The 15,077-nt window shown below is 39.1% G+C and overlaps 2 protein-coding genes across 4 annotated transcripts; both read right to left on the reverse strand.

The window, feature by feature from the left end:
* Window positions 1-27: 27 nt before the first annotated feature.
* On the reverse strand, window positions 28-8,076 carry tradd (tnfrsf1a-associated via death domain). 3 transcript variants are annotated; one of them, XM_068316464.1, is made up of 6 exons: window positions 8,022-8,076; window positions 5,047-5,203; window positions 4,687-4,967; window positions 3,836-3,983; window positions 2,314-2,602; window positions 28-151 (listed from the first exon to the last, which is right to left on the reverse strand). In XM_068316464.1, the coding sequence occupies exons 2-6, from the start codon at window positions 5,198-5,200 to the stop codon at window positions 28-30; spliced, it is 996 nt and encodes a 331-aa protein (XP_068172565.1). In that variant the 5' UTR covers window positions 5,201-5,203; window positions 8,022-8,076. The 3 variants fall into 3 exon arrangements, with proteins under 3 accessions (XP_068172565.1, XP_068172615.1, XP_068172692.1); XM_068316514.1 differs by lacking the exon at window positions 8,022-8,076 and adding an exon at window positions 7,926-7,952; XM_068316591.1 differs by lacking the exon at window positions 28-151 and having other exon boundaries at window positions 1,053-2,602.
* Window positions 8,077-9,235: 1,159 nt separating this feature from the next.
* Window positions 9,236-14,733, reverse strand: ogfod1 (2-oxoglutarate and iron-dependent oxygenase domain containing 1). The gene is made up of 13 exons (XM_068315930.1): window positions 14,323-14,733; window positions 13,473-13,618; window positions 13,340-13,386; window positions 11,684-11,784; window positions 11,479-11,595; window positions 11,300-11,391; window positions 11,087-11,215; window positions 10,668-10,781; window positions 10,272-10,351; window positions 9,911-10,134; window positions 9,670-9,798; window positions 9,541-9,599; window positions 9,236-9,428 (listed from the first exon to the last, which is right to left on the reverse strand). The coding sequence occupies exons 1-13, from the start codon at window positions 14,480-14,482 to the stop codon at window positions 9,267-9,269; spliced, it is 1,560 nt and encodes a 519-aa protein (XP_068172031.1). The 5' UTR covers window positions 14,483-14,733; the 3' UTR covers window positions 9,236-9,266.
* Window positions 14,734-15,077: the final 344 nt, after the last annotated feature.

The following is a 15,077-nucleotide window of genomic DNA, read 5'->3' on the forward strand; positions in this document are numbered from 1 at the left end:
AGAGCTCTCCTCCTCCCGCGGTGGCTGCTACTGCATTAGGCCTGACCGAAGAGGGCTGAACAGAGTCCCGGAACACTCTTTCCTCGGTGGGCGTCTGAGCCTCGGCGTTCGCTCTCTGAGGGGAATGGGGGTGGGGTCGCTGCGCTCGAGCCTGCGGGGTTGGGGTTGTTGTTAGGCGGGGAGGGGAACCTCGCGCGCTCGCTCTCTCTCTCTCTCTCTACTGCACTCTCTCTCTCTCTCTCTCTCTCTCTCTCTACTGCACTCTCTCTCTCTCTCTCTCTCTACTGCACTCTCTCTCTCTCTCTACAGGGCGGCAAGCGCGCGAGCGATTTCAACCGTATCTCAAGCAAGAGGGGCGCGCGAGGGGAAGAGGAGGGCTATACGCGCGAGACACCGTCTCGCTTACGTCAGAGCGGCTGAGCTTTAATCACGTCCTATGAAAGATTATTCAAACGTGAGAGAGAGACGTGAAATGGCAAATTGTTCCTTTTTGGTTCTTAATATTAGTCGGAATAATTATAGAGGAAGTTGAAAACGACACAAACTGGAAGAAGCGTGTGTTTAAGGGGGATTAACATGCACATGGCTTTAAACAGGGCGCTGGAAGAACTGCACATTAACAGCTTGTTTGTAAGCCCTCATCAAAACTTTCATCAGCACAACCATGCAAAACGGAACCATTAAAATCTGCATTAAATTTGAAGTTAATTTCATAATCTCATCATGGGATTTTTATATAATAACAATAATAATAATAATAACAAAAATACATAATTACCATGTCTTTTGTGATTGTGCATTTCCCACTTTGAGATCAATAATGTTTATTTATCTATCTATCTATAGCTGTTGGATAAATGTGCCTCAGAACTTTTCTTTAATACATGAGTACATGTATTCAGTTAAATTGAACATAATTTTAAATTATGTTAATGTAACCACATTCTGATTTTATATACTAATACTATTCCTGGTCCAATTGGTGAAACATTTTCAAAGATGGCTATGGAATAACGAGAAAAAAATGCATTTATCCCTGAAAATTTGCTTTATAATGTTTATTTATAAAGTCTTAGTAGTATAAAATACAGAGACTCAAGGACAGTACTTGAATACATGCATTAATCCCTCTCCCACTTGTGAGGATGATCAGCATTACAATCTCAGCCACCAACAAACTACAGATTAACTCCGAATAATATTTTTTAAACATACAATATACTGTACTGTTTTTTCATTTATTTAATTTGATCACCCTTAATTGTCTAAATTTGGTTTCAAAACAACATGTCCTACACTGCAGGGTATTAAACACGTCAATATACAGGCTTAGAGTATGTGTAAAATCCATTTTTGCACAGTGCAAACTCCATTTTATGTAAAAAACGACTATTTCCCTGAAATGTGGGGGTTGTGGCCATGCCGTATAGTGTTAGTGTGTGTGTGATAAAAGCTTCTAATCCATGCTTCACATCTGGATGGACAGTCTACTGGACTAGAAAGTGGGGGTTGTGCTTTTACAGTGGACCATGAATGAAAACCAGCTGGAGAGATCAACCTGAGGAGACCGGATCCATCAGTAAATTTCCTCTTTGACAGCCAGGCTGAGATAAAACCCCAACACACACACACACACACACACACACACACCTCAGCTGCAATCACCACCTCCCTACCCTGAAGTGCCATAACGTGACAGGCTTTCAGCCACAATATCAGTAATCAGTGCAGTTTTAATCATGAACATGTTCACGTGTGTGAGTGATGGAACGGAGGCAGGATTAACACCAAATTATACCTGAGGGAATTTTGACAAAATGTTTTCAGTTTTTAATTACGCTAATGCATCAAACACAAACAAGATGGTGTGTTTTTTTTTTTACGACCATTTAATTTGTATGAACCCATTTCGTAAAAAAAAATAATAATAAAATCAATCAATAACCTTCCACTGCATCAAGATGCAACAGGTTCTATCTAAAGGTGGATTCATGAAGCAGAAACAAAGACAGAAATATGATGGAAACATTTTGAGGAGTGTCTTAAACTCAAATGTCAAGAATATGTTTTTATACAGTGATGTCAGGCCAGTTCATCTACATGAAAACAACAATCAATAATACTAATCAGATAAGAATCAATTGTCACAATGTCTGAAACATGCACACACACACAACCACATACACAGGAATGATTGTGAACAGAGCGGACCAGTTCCCTCGGTTTTACACACGCACACGCACGCACACACACACACACACACACACACACACACACACACACACACACACACACACACACAGTTACTCTTACTGCTGCGTATCCACCATGTTTTCAGCCAGACTGGTGAGTTTGCAGTCCTCCAGTGCTTTGACCAGTCGGCCCAGCTTGGCCTCTCTCCCCTCCGCCTGGATGAAGCGGCTGAGCAGCTGATAGGCTTGCTCGTACAGCCCTTCTCTCTCGTACTCGTAGGCCAGGTTGTCTATGGCGGGGCCCTTCAGAGCCCGGCAGCTCTTCCCCAGGACCCTCCCTACATTCTTCCACTGACGGCCCACTCCGTTGGAAAAGCTCTGAACGTCTGCCGCCGTCAGCATTCGATCCTCTGATAGGCCAAAGGATGAAAGATGGAAGAAAAAAGACGTTAACTGTGATTTTATAAGCAGCAGTTTATAAAGTTATGCATGTTCAAATAGTTGGCAGAAAAACTTACAGTGAAACACAAATCCATTTATTATATGTTATTTATTAGTTTGACTTTGATATTTTCCACATTTATTTTGAGACTGAGGGCTACAGGAGAGAGGACACGCACGCATATGTGTGTGTGTGTGTGTGTGTACATGTGCGTGTGGAAATTGAATGTCAGCAGAGATTAACTGAAATCAAAACTAAAATTAACTCAATTAGAAAATCAAAGACACTATAAAATCTCAACAAGCAATCAATTCACTGGTTCAGTAAGTCAACAAAGTTTACTTCATGCTATATGAATACATTTTGTGTAGGCACTGATCTCTTCTCATAGTCGGACCATTACAGTATTTTCCGTACTGGGCGCACTGGACTATAAGGCACACCTTTAATGAATGGCCTATTCTAATTTTTTTCATATATAAGGCACACTGGATTATAAGGTGCACTGTCGGTTTTTGGAGAAAATTAAAAGCTTTAGTGCAAAAAAATGCTGTAATTTATAAATGGTAGGAATAGACAATCAGTTGACACAGAACTGAATTTAAGTCCTGGGAGAATAACTCAAGGAGAACATTGAGCGAAGTTGAATACTTTGAAAAAGAGTTTAAAAAAAATCTGGTTTGAAATATGATTCATGGTTATTTTGTGTATGTAGAAAATGTTTTACATCTTCAAGTTCATCTCAATGAAAATGGGAGCAAAAACAAAAATATTGCATTTATATTTATAAAATATATATTTATATTATAAAATATTATAAAATAATATATTTATATTATAAAATTATTTAATAATAGACTGTCGACTGTCCGGATAAATTAAATCATAATAGTTTAAACAGCTCAAGACATCGGGTTATAGGTATTGTATGTATTTTTTAAATTGTTTTTTTTTCTACGTTGAGCCCAATATTCCACTTTGTTGACAGTAACTTTTAAAGGTTAATGTGATAACCAAGCAAAAAAATATTTAAATATTGAATTGCATCTTTTGTTAGATATAAAATAAATAAAAGCCTTTTTCAGCTGGCTACGGGTGAAAGGCAGGGTGCACCCCATGTGGGGCCAACTCCTCGCAGGGCCTGGCGAAAAACAAACAACCACACATGCTCACACCAGCAGAAACGGTCATTTTGACTCACCAAATACTCTGTTCTGGAACTTGAAGCAGTTGCTGGGGACTTGTGATTCCTCTGGTGTGCTGGCAGGCGACTGCACGGCGGGACGGAGCGCCTGAATCTTCAGCAGCTGCTCCAGACGATCGATCTCCTCGTCACAGAGGCGCTCCGGCTGACGCAAGATGAAAACAAGCATTTTATGTGTGTTCAACCTTGTTGTAGTAAACTTCCTAAAATTGTTCAAGTTTGAACTTTGTTGGTGTCTGTAGACGTGCTCTGAATATGTTTCATCACCCACAAGCTACTGGACGTTGTGACACTTGTGAGCTCTAGTGTTTTGTGTCTGAAGTATGTATTTCAGTTAAAAAAATGTTTATACCCAGTCAAACAGAAGAAGATGAAGATAAAGAAAAAAAAGGACAAGAAGAAGAAGAAGAAGAAGAAGAAGAAGAAGAAAAAGAGCAAGAAAGCAAAGCAAACAAACTTAGAGACTGATTTGGTTTGGGATAAATGCTGATGATGATGATGACGATGATGATGATGACGATGATGATGATGATGATGATGACGATGATGACAATGATGATAACGATATTATTCAGTATCAGCAGTGTGTGTGGGGGCGGCTCAGGGAAGTGAGGTCAGGGAGTGACACACTCATTTTTAGCAGGTGCTGCGTTCTGATTGGCTTTCTCATATAATGCAGCAGAGCTCTGAGCCATCACAGAGTCTGTTTACCGATTTATGTTGAGATAACAACTCCAGTTACCAACCATTACTGTCGGTGCATCACCGAGAGAACCCACGTTGGTAGTAGAGAGTACTGTCATTGTAACAAACATGGAGTTAAATCACAAATCATGCGCCCACATTACCTGTGACAGGTGAATATGTTGTAGACACAGTTCCAGCTTGTCCAGGTGGAGATCCAGGATGTGTGTGCTGGCCTTCAGCTGGGTTTCCACTCGGAGCTCTTGGGACAGAGCGAGGAGTCGGCAGGAGTGCTGAGAGAGGGATTGGTGCACTGCTCCAGAGCTGTAGCTTTCAAGGAACTGCTGACATACCCCCACATCCACAAACTTCACCTCCACCCCCAGAAAGGGATCAGCGTCGTGGACTTTGAGTATCTCATAACCACCCAGACCTCCTGCAGAATCTGTCCAGGGGGAATAAATGTTTGACTTTGGTTTTAATTAGCATTCTTCGCACCGATAGAGCCTGAATCGAGAGCTCACCTATGAGTGTCAGCTTTATGACTTTGAAAATGATGAACTTTCCCTCCTGCGGGTCTTTGTAGAGAGAGAGCAGATTCACAGCGGGGGAGAGAGACTGCAGGAACATGACAGCACATCCTGTCCACGGCCCACAATCCACAGTCTTATCTGCCATCCTCTGAACACACACAACGAGACACACGGGTCACAATTTCAGTGGTGAGCAAACCAACATCAGGAGACACGATAATGTCCTAGAAGAAAGCTGCAACAGGTCATGTGATCGCCTTTGTATGACTGATTCTACCCCCGTAAGATATTTTTAAATAGTTGATGACATTTTGACGTAGATGTGACTGCTAATGGAGCTACCAGATGGGCCATAATAATCTCATGATAGAGGAATAATTGGAGATTAGCATAAGAAAACCTGTCCTTTGCTAGGACCTGGGTGCGCTGAGTCAGCATTTACAGGGAATGAACGCATTGTGCACACTAATAAAAACACCCATCGCTTCTTTCAGGTGTCTGAGCGCTCACAGAAAGTTCTGATAAAGTCTATCGCATGAGAAAATTATTTTGCAAATGTTCAGGTTTTAGTGACGATGACGTTGGTATCGGAGGAGATATCGATCTCTGAGTGATTTCTAGCTTGACAATATGCAAAGACCAGGTCATAATTATTTCCACTTTATTTGTGCATGATTCTCGTACTCACAACATTATATATAAGGCAATCGAACAAAGGTGCTTATTTGTATTGGGTGTCCATAGGCTTCCTACAAAGTTTATTCTGTTAAGATGATTGTGCACGCTGTTCAAATTTAGGTTGAGAGCTGTGAAGGTTAAAGACTATCATGATCCAAACAGTCAAATTCAACTATAAAGAGCAAAACATCTATTTATGAGTGTATTTGAAGCATTATGGGTACATCTCTGCATCCTTTTCTAATCACATGTATTATGAATCCAGCAATAATTGAATTGTTCAATCCAAATCACCGCTCTATATTTTAATTCCATCTGTACTCTGTTCGTGGGATTCATCAGTAGAACCAACATTAATATTAGAGACAGCTTTTTTTGTTCTTTTCACAACTAACTCTGGGGATTTTTCAGTCGTTGTTACGTAACACTGCAACCATTTGAGATGATGATATCATGAGATAAAACTAAAACCAACAATAGATTAGAGCCATATATTCATGATTGTGCTTGATATTTTACAGTTGTGTGTCAACGGAATTCATCTATTCAAGTAATAAATGTCCTTTTCCTTTCAGCTGCAGTTGATGTTTGAGAGGTTTATCGTTGACATCAAAATACATGATAGACAACGATTTGGTGTAATATTATTTTAAAATGTGAACATATGCCATTCTGTATTGTTGTAAGTTGAATATATTTAATTTGTTGGTCAAATTTAACAAGACTGTTAACAAGACTGTTAAATTTAGTTTAACTTTTAATGATTTTCTGAAATGCTGCAGTCTAAAAAATTGAGTGTTTTCATAAAACCTTGTGTCAGTTACACAATTCTTGTAGTGAACTACCATTAGTTTGACAAAATTATTGCAAATTTTTCCCCATTCATCTGATGGAAAAAAGATCATGTTTAAATTAATCTCTCAGTCAAAGTGTTACGCCAAGACCTTTAAAACCACTTGTCTTCTAGTGGCCCCTAGTTGCTATGCCCAAACTTGACTTGAACATTTTCATCCCAGCCTTATAAAACCTTCATTACATAAAAACATGTTTAATCTCAGGCCTCCCCTCTCCCAGTCAGCCCCTAACTCCTGCATTCTGAATGAACCGCTGAAGCCCACTGGATCACCCTTAGCGTTTGTTGTGTCCATGCACAGCACGCTGAGCGCTCTTCTTGGAAAGAGCATCCTTTGAGCTGGATTATATACATGCCCCCATATTCCAATAATACATGGCTTGCTTGGCTGTCGGGTCTACAGCATGTACACAATTTATCCAGCATGTAATTATACGCTATCCTATCTACTGGTACTCTGGAAGTCCACTGTGAGATTTGTTCAGCAGCTGTATGAGGATTAAGTGATCATCAGGAGCTTAAAATATAGCATTTAGCTTTAGCTGCCAAAAGGCAACCTTTAGTATTTCCTGGAGAGCTTTTCTAATATTTAAATAAACTAATAATAATAATAAATATTATTCACACACACTGTTACATGTGAGCAATTACACTTTTTTGTGATGAGGTAATAGCTACCACCATGATTTCAGTGCCAGTCAAATCTCTTAATTATTTTTTGATCTATCATTAATTTCATAAAATGTTGATCATTCTTTTACATATATTACATGACAGACATCCCATAATGTATTATGTCACTCAGTATATTCACACTGGTTCAGATTTGTCTGACATCAAAACCATCAGACAACATCCATTCAGTTTGCAGTGAATATGAAACTAAGTAGGAAAATAAAGTCTAAACAAAAAACAAAAAACCCTTAAAATTAGAGTTAACAGGAAAACTGTGAAAAGGAAAACAGGTAAAAGCTGTAATTTAATAATTTAACACACTCCTTTTCTAAAGGTGCACAGACACAAGGCTGGTAGGAGGCATCAAAAGAAGTTGTTGAATGAATTGTTGTTGTGAAGTGAGATGAAGGGTACAGAACATTTAGAGTTTGAACACGTGAAGATAGCTAGTTACCTGTACTGGTACAAATTATATATTTAGCGAGATTTGATACTGGTTTTATACTTTGATCAACCAATTGACGCCAATAATCGTTGTTTAATGGATTACACGTTTGTAAATGTGTTGTTAGCATAAAGATATCAAGTATTCGATGGATGATCCGTACTGTAGTCACACTGTCGGGAATCCCGGGTTTGACCGACAGGACAGCTGAGTTTTTACCTGACAACTAAACGCCGCAGCCCCTGGTGTTCCTGAAATCTCATTCTACCGATTAACGGGAACGTAATCTCAAGTTATAATCGATTCAAAACTTACCTCTAAACTTTCTTATGTTGTTCGTTGACGCTTCCTACTGTCGAGCCACACCCACTGACCTAGTCATTGAGTTCTGGCCTCCCATTGGCTGATCAGAAATCAAAAACACGCTCTGATTGGTCGGAAAGAACAGCTCGCCATGGCTAAAACTCATTGCAGGAAGGAAGTTTCTTTTTTTTCAATGACATTTAGGAACTTCTATTACTAGAAAATATAAAATAGTAAGTGATCAATTAATCGATTAGGCAATCAATCTAAGGTTATTCAATAACTTTTTTTATCATGTGAATCCTGAAACTAAATCGTACGCACATGAGTGTTATTTTCTTTTTTTACAATATGAGTGTTGAATTTGACAAAACAATTTAAAGATGACGTTTAAAGTGATTATTCCTGTGACTAGCAAGTAATTATTTGCAATTTTTTAATAGAACTGAATGAATTACTAATTAACTATGAAATATTAGGACTTACAGTCCCAGTATCGCCATTAGTGCATTTCTACGAGTAGCTAAATTAATTTTATTGTAAAAATTTTAAGGATTCAAACATGTAACTTACATTGACTGGGTTGTACAATACTAGAAAATGCATTTCTGTAAATAATTGCTGAAAATTTTTAATATTGATAAATCTGGCTCAAATTACATAATTCTATATGTATTGTACATGCAATTATGGTTGTGACATCCTGCTCCAACAAAAAATACCTGTAAAATTCCTTTCCATGAGGCACTTTTCCACTATAACGCAATACAGTACTGTAATCTTACAATTTAAGCAAACAGCTTTCTCTGCCATGAACAAAATATGTCCTTCAAGTGAACCACACTGTACTCATTGAGAGCTGGACCAAGAGGGTCAATATTAATTGATTCTTTAACATTCTCTATTCTGATCTGCAAGAAAGAAAGTCTGGGACAGGATTGCCTCATTCATTCTCACTTATCATATGCTGAGGGCTGCAAAGACAATTGTAATATTCATGAAATGAACATGATAAAATCCTTTTAGGGAAAGGAAAATATCAATTAAACCTAAGTCAGTAGTCTTCCTAGAAAACTGGGAAAATCCTAGAAAATCTCACCACAGGAAAAAAAAACTGCAGTTGGCTGAGAATGAGCAGATGATTTTTGCGATGTAGGTGAGTCTACACACACACACACACACACACACACACACACACACACGCACACACACACACACACACACACACACACAGTATAAAGTATGAAGAATAAGTATTTATTCATAGTACACAAAGCAGAAGTCATACAGTGTTCTGCAGGTAGAAGTGCTGGATGAATCCGTGGAGCTTCTGTGGTTGACATGTTTGACAAATTTGAGGGTTTCTTTGTCCCTGTAGACCAGGGCGAGGGAATTGTCCTCTGGATAGACTGTCAGAAGCTGTGATGAGGATGACACCAAAGCAACGACAACCACTGAAGTGTGAAGCACACATGTCTTGTATCATATTTATCCTTTCTACGTTTAAATTTATACTGGAATCAACACTCACTTCCTCATCCTCTTCATTCGCCACATAACAGGTGAAGCCTCCGAACTCTGACTGCCAATCTATGAAGGATAAATGGTGAATCAGTCGCCATATTGAGGTGCGTGCGTGCGTGCGTGTCTTTAGACTCACCTGTACCACAAAAAGGTAAGACGAGATCAAGGGCGTACTCCGCCCGTGCAGCTTCAGCATCATGCAGGAGTGTGTAGCTGCCATGAGTCCATCGACGCAGCTCACCACTGCATAAAGGTGTGCTCAGCTCTGAGAAACACAAATAAGTGATGAAAAGGACACACTCAGCTGTGTGGACTGATAAAACCGACACACACACACACACACACACACACACACACACACACACACACACACATACCATCGTCCCTGCTTGCATGTGCTGATTGTGAGGATTCTCCTTCACGTGTGTCATCCTCTGCCTTTTTCTTATCCGCACCGTCATCATCGTCAGCCGGACACAGGTAGTGCAGTCGAAGGCCGGTGAAGTTGGAGAGAAGCAGGAAAAAAGCCTCTGAATGCAGCAGCTCCCAGCATGCACTCACACACTGTGGCAGGCTGTCCAGAGAGGCCACTTCATAGCATCTAAAAGCGTATGAGGAGAAGAATTTGGTTCAGCAGAGCACCAAATATCACCCCTGTAAAAATTTAAAGATACTTGTGTACTAAATGAATATGGACGATCACATGACCTCCCTGATGAAGGGTGGAACAGTTCCTACCTCTTATTGGGTGGACCCCTCTTCATCCACTCAATTTGGGTGAGTCTTAGTGCTTCTCTGACCTCTCTGAACTTCTCCTCCTGAGGACAGTCACATGATCAGGAAACAAGAGTGTACGTACAGGCTGAAACACACAACCAAACAATTACAGTATTTTCCGCACTGTAAGGCGCACCAGACTATAAGGCTTATCCTCAACGAATGGCCTATTTTAGAAAAGAAATTCATATATGAGGTGCACTGGATTATAAAACGCACTGGATTATAAAGTGCACTGGATTATAAAACGCACCTTCAATGAACAGCCTATTTCAAAAAGTTTTTCATACACAAGGCGAACTGAATTATAAGGTTTTTGAGAAAATCAAAGGCTTTTAGGTGCACAAAATACTGTACCTTGAGAAAATCTTTCAGCTGAATTTCTGAACTGTCCTCAAACTCCTCCTGAATCTGCTCCTGATAGCTGATGTCCAGGTAGACAGGATTGATCCACTCCAGCAGCACAGTTTCCTGAGACAAATACAAAAAGATCAATTGTTGCTGAAATTTGTCCATTTTTTTCTTCTGGTCTTTGTGCAGAATAAACTGATGCTACATTTAGAGCTAGGTCTTAATATTCATAATTTATAGAAGGATTTATTTTACATTTTGACAAAGATTTATCATCTTTTTCACTCTAAGTTGAGTCAACTTGGTTGCTGTCAAACAGATGAGATGCCGTTTCTTCTCATCTGACTCCGTAAAGCAAATCAATATTTCAATTTCAATTCCTGATAAACTACTTTAATGAAACTGTACCCTTAAAACAAACTCACATCTCTTGGTAGGTGTGGGTTTCGAGGGATGGGGGCCTCCGTGTGGCGAGGAGGACGTTGCAAAGATGGTCCATGAAACCAGCCGCTCAGAGACAGACGATGCTTGTCTTGCGTCAGAACCTCAGACACCTTGATAGACGTGACAAACATCATCAATCTGCAATCACAGCTGCGTGCATCATGAAAAAAAATTAAGGGAGCAGCAATTCTTACTTGGTGAAAGGAGACTGGAGAAACTTCAAAAAGGACGAGCGTGTTTAAAGATGGTACAAGCGACTTCATGATAGTCTGAGGCTGCAAATTACCTGATGAGGAAGAAGAATAAAAGAAAAAGGTGAAACTTATACAACATCATCTAAAATAATGAACACACATAGAAAAAGGATTCTTACTATCAGTGGAGTAAAGGTCGAGGGTTCCCCCATCGCTGCTCTGCCACGGAGGCACGAGATACAGGATGAAAGCGACGCGCCTTCCCTCCAATTCATCATCATGACACAAAAGAACATCTAGAACAAAGGCGGAATAATAGAAGCATACAGGAGATAAATCAACAACAACCTGTCTTAAAGAGGCTGAAAACACACTCAGGCTCACCCGTGTATTCATATCTCGCACATGACACGTCCACTGTCGTCTCCAGCTCAACCCCCAACACTTCCCCGAGCCAGGAGCGGAAACACCCAAACAGAACGGTCCTGAAAACAGATGGATTGAAATTGCATTCAGTGCATCTCATTTATAATGACAATCAAGCTGAGCCTTCAGCCTGGTAAAGGCCTCAGCACACCAATGGAGTTCTCAACTGTTCAAACCTACCATGACATTTTGTTGCGACATAAATAATAGATGATCACAAGAGGAGGCTGTTATTGTGCATCTAATCACGGTATTTATTTTTTCAAAGGCTGTGTTCACTCAGCAGGTATAGTACAGCCAATAATCACTGTATATCTACATATTTAAAAGAAATTAGATGTTCAACCCCTGTAAACACAGCTCATTAAATATTTTGTATTTAATTATGTTGGAGTGAATGTGAGATTTGTCAATTATTTTTCACTCTGAGTAATTAAAGTCTTGTCTTGCGCTTTAGTCTTGATTTATACATCAACATATTAATATGCTCTGGACCTGAGTCAGACAATAAATGTTTTGGCAGGTTTGCAGCTCTTACTGCTGCTTGTAAAATCATCACCAAAGCATCTCAGATGATTCAGTGCAAGTAAATCAGTATCAATTCTGCCTTCTTGATTGTCATAACATGTCAAATGTTAATGCTACCACTGCTCAGAGTCAACAAGACTAAATGAATTTAAAAGAAATTTACATATCTCAGTAATAATTAGGATATGTGATCTGTCTCCACCTGGTGGAGACAGATCACATGCCCTAAACTGAAAAATTCTCCAGCTGGTGGGGAGTTCCAGGCATTTATTTAATCATGTTGGTTAATATCCTTCTTTAAAAAAAAAAAAAAATCCACTCTCCTGTATTTTCAATTCCATATTGGCCAGTTGGTAAACAGGGAGAACTGTTTGATTAAAACAAAGTCGTTCCTTTTAAGCTTTCAAAATGTGTTATAGCTGTGTTATTAATGTGTGGCGATAAACTGTGTGATCATTTTAATAAAGATGAACAGATAATCAGACGTTTCTTGTGGATCTTTCATGTTAAATGAGAATGTTTTGAGTTTTCATTTTTTACCAAGAGTTAAAGATAATTTGATTTATATAATATTTATAGTCAAAATGTGTTAGTGGATTCCAAAAAAATATCCTTAGTGAAACTGACAACGGAAAGGGATTTATTTATGATTTACACTACAAAGTTTTGAAATGTTATTCAGTTTGATTTTAATCTTTGGGGCTGAATATAAATTCTTATACTTTGATAAATCTATAGTATTGTACAGCATGATTTGTGTCTGTCATTTCGAAATGTTTTTAAAATAGGCATAAACCAGGAGTGGTACTAATGCAGATGACATCTGAAAACTATCACATAAAAGAGTTTGGCCCTCAACAACTGCAAGGCGTAAAAATTATTTTACTACTGTATTTAATTCAGAAAAATAATTTATTTCATGTAAATAAAACAATATAAAATTTAATTATTTAACTTTAATATATTAAATTACTTATTTCATTGAATTATTTATATAGGCGAAACAAGTATGGTGGGCCCTACATGGCACAGAGTGATGCACATGGATACAGGGTGATGCACATCAACATAAAGTGATGCTGGTACCTCAGTACTGAGATATGTGGCTCGGTTCTCTTCTTCAAGTCATCTGACTGTACGGAACAAAAACACAGTAACGTAAATAAAACACCAACAACCACTGAAATAAATCAGTAAAAACATCTGCTTGATCAGCAACCTGTTGAAATTTGTACAGATCGTTTGACTTGTTGTGAAAACCGAGCTCCAGCAGTTCTCTCTGCAGGTTCTCTACGAAAGCCTCGCTGCTTAGGAAGTTCCTAATGATGCAGTGAGGGAAGGGTTGGCAGTCCAACTCCAGATCTCCTAGAAACAAGTGACACACGATCATCAGTGTGCAGGACACGATGATCCTGTGCTTATGCACAGGATCTACTAAACCAGAGGTGTCAATCTCATTTTCACAGAGGGACACATCGGCATAATGGCTGTCCTTAAATAGCCAGATGTAACTCACAAATGTAACTAAATACAACTAAATGTAAAGTAAATGTAACTACAGTACTCTGTAATGTTAAATAACTGAATTTATTACTTATTCAAGTTACAAACATTACAGTTACACAAAAAAAAAGTGTTTGCTTGTTTCTCTGTTATAACATAAATCCTGTTAATTTGTCAGGTTATTAAACCCACAGAACTCCATCAATCAAGGATCAAACTATCCAAGAGAATAATAAAAAAAACCATCAAACACAAGTAAGGACATTAACTTTGTTCACAATGTTTTTCTCAAAGTTAAAATGGTCTTAATTACTGCATTGTGGGAAATGTTTGTTTGTTTTTTGTCAAAGCACATTCTGACCTTTTATTCTCTCGCGGCCCGCATAATATGATGTGGAGGGCCACATTTGGCCCCGGGGCCTTGAGTTTGACAGATGTGTATTACATAAACCCAACATGGACAACTGGACAATTAAAAACATAAAATGTGCACATCATCAGGGATTTTAACGTTTTTGTTTCTGCTGTTGCAGTAAGTAAGTACTATGACATAAAATGAAACTGACCGTGGCTGAACTGAGTCCTGCGGCTCCACGCCTCCTTCACGGCCGCCTTCACCCGCTCGTCTCCTAAAACTGAACTGAGATTCGCCGCTTCTTCGCGGGGCTTTTTCTTCCGGTTCTTCGCGGTCTTGTCGCCGTCGCCCCGCTGCCGCTTGGAGGCCATGGCGCCGGGACGTCAGCGGTGGTGTCGGCTGGTTCACACCGGCTTCATGCACAGATTCAGTCCGACTTCTACCACATTGACAGGAGTTACGAGAGTCGCTGCGAATGGTTCATCCGTCGCGCATGAATGACGTATTCGCACTTTTTTTGTTTGTTTTTTTGCCCTGCGTACGGACTTGAAGGCAGAATGGGGGAAAGAATGAATTTAAATCTCATTCTCAAACACCCAAACTACATATCCTGATTTTACATCAACCAGATCAGTAACTTTCATAAGTTGTCAATTTAGATCCTTCTCTCCTTTTGAATAACTTGATTCAATAATTAACGTTTGCAGACATGAAAACTGATTTTATATTTGGATTGCTTTTAAAGAGGCTTTAGATAGTTATTAACAAACTATTTCAATCTTTCGTTGGAAATTCAAGGCGAAACAACTTTTTACGACAGGACACACTGATCAAGGTCCAGGTTGAAATGCTTCCGATTTCAGCACGGACAAATATTTATTTTGGCTGAAATATTATTGTTAATTTCACTTCGTGCCCCAGCATTGAACATTTGTTGACAATGTTAGCAAGATCTCAGCTTGCAAG

This window comes from Antennarius striatus, chromosome 1 (assembly GCF_040054535.1).
Source record: "Antennarius striatus isolate MH-2024 chromosome 1, ASM4005453v1, whole genome shotgun sequence".
Taxonomy (NCBI): Eukaryota; Metazoa; Chordata; class Actinopteri; order Lophiiformes; family Antennariidae; genus Antennarius; species Antennarius striatus.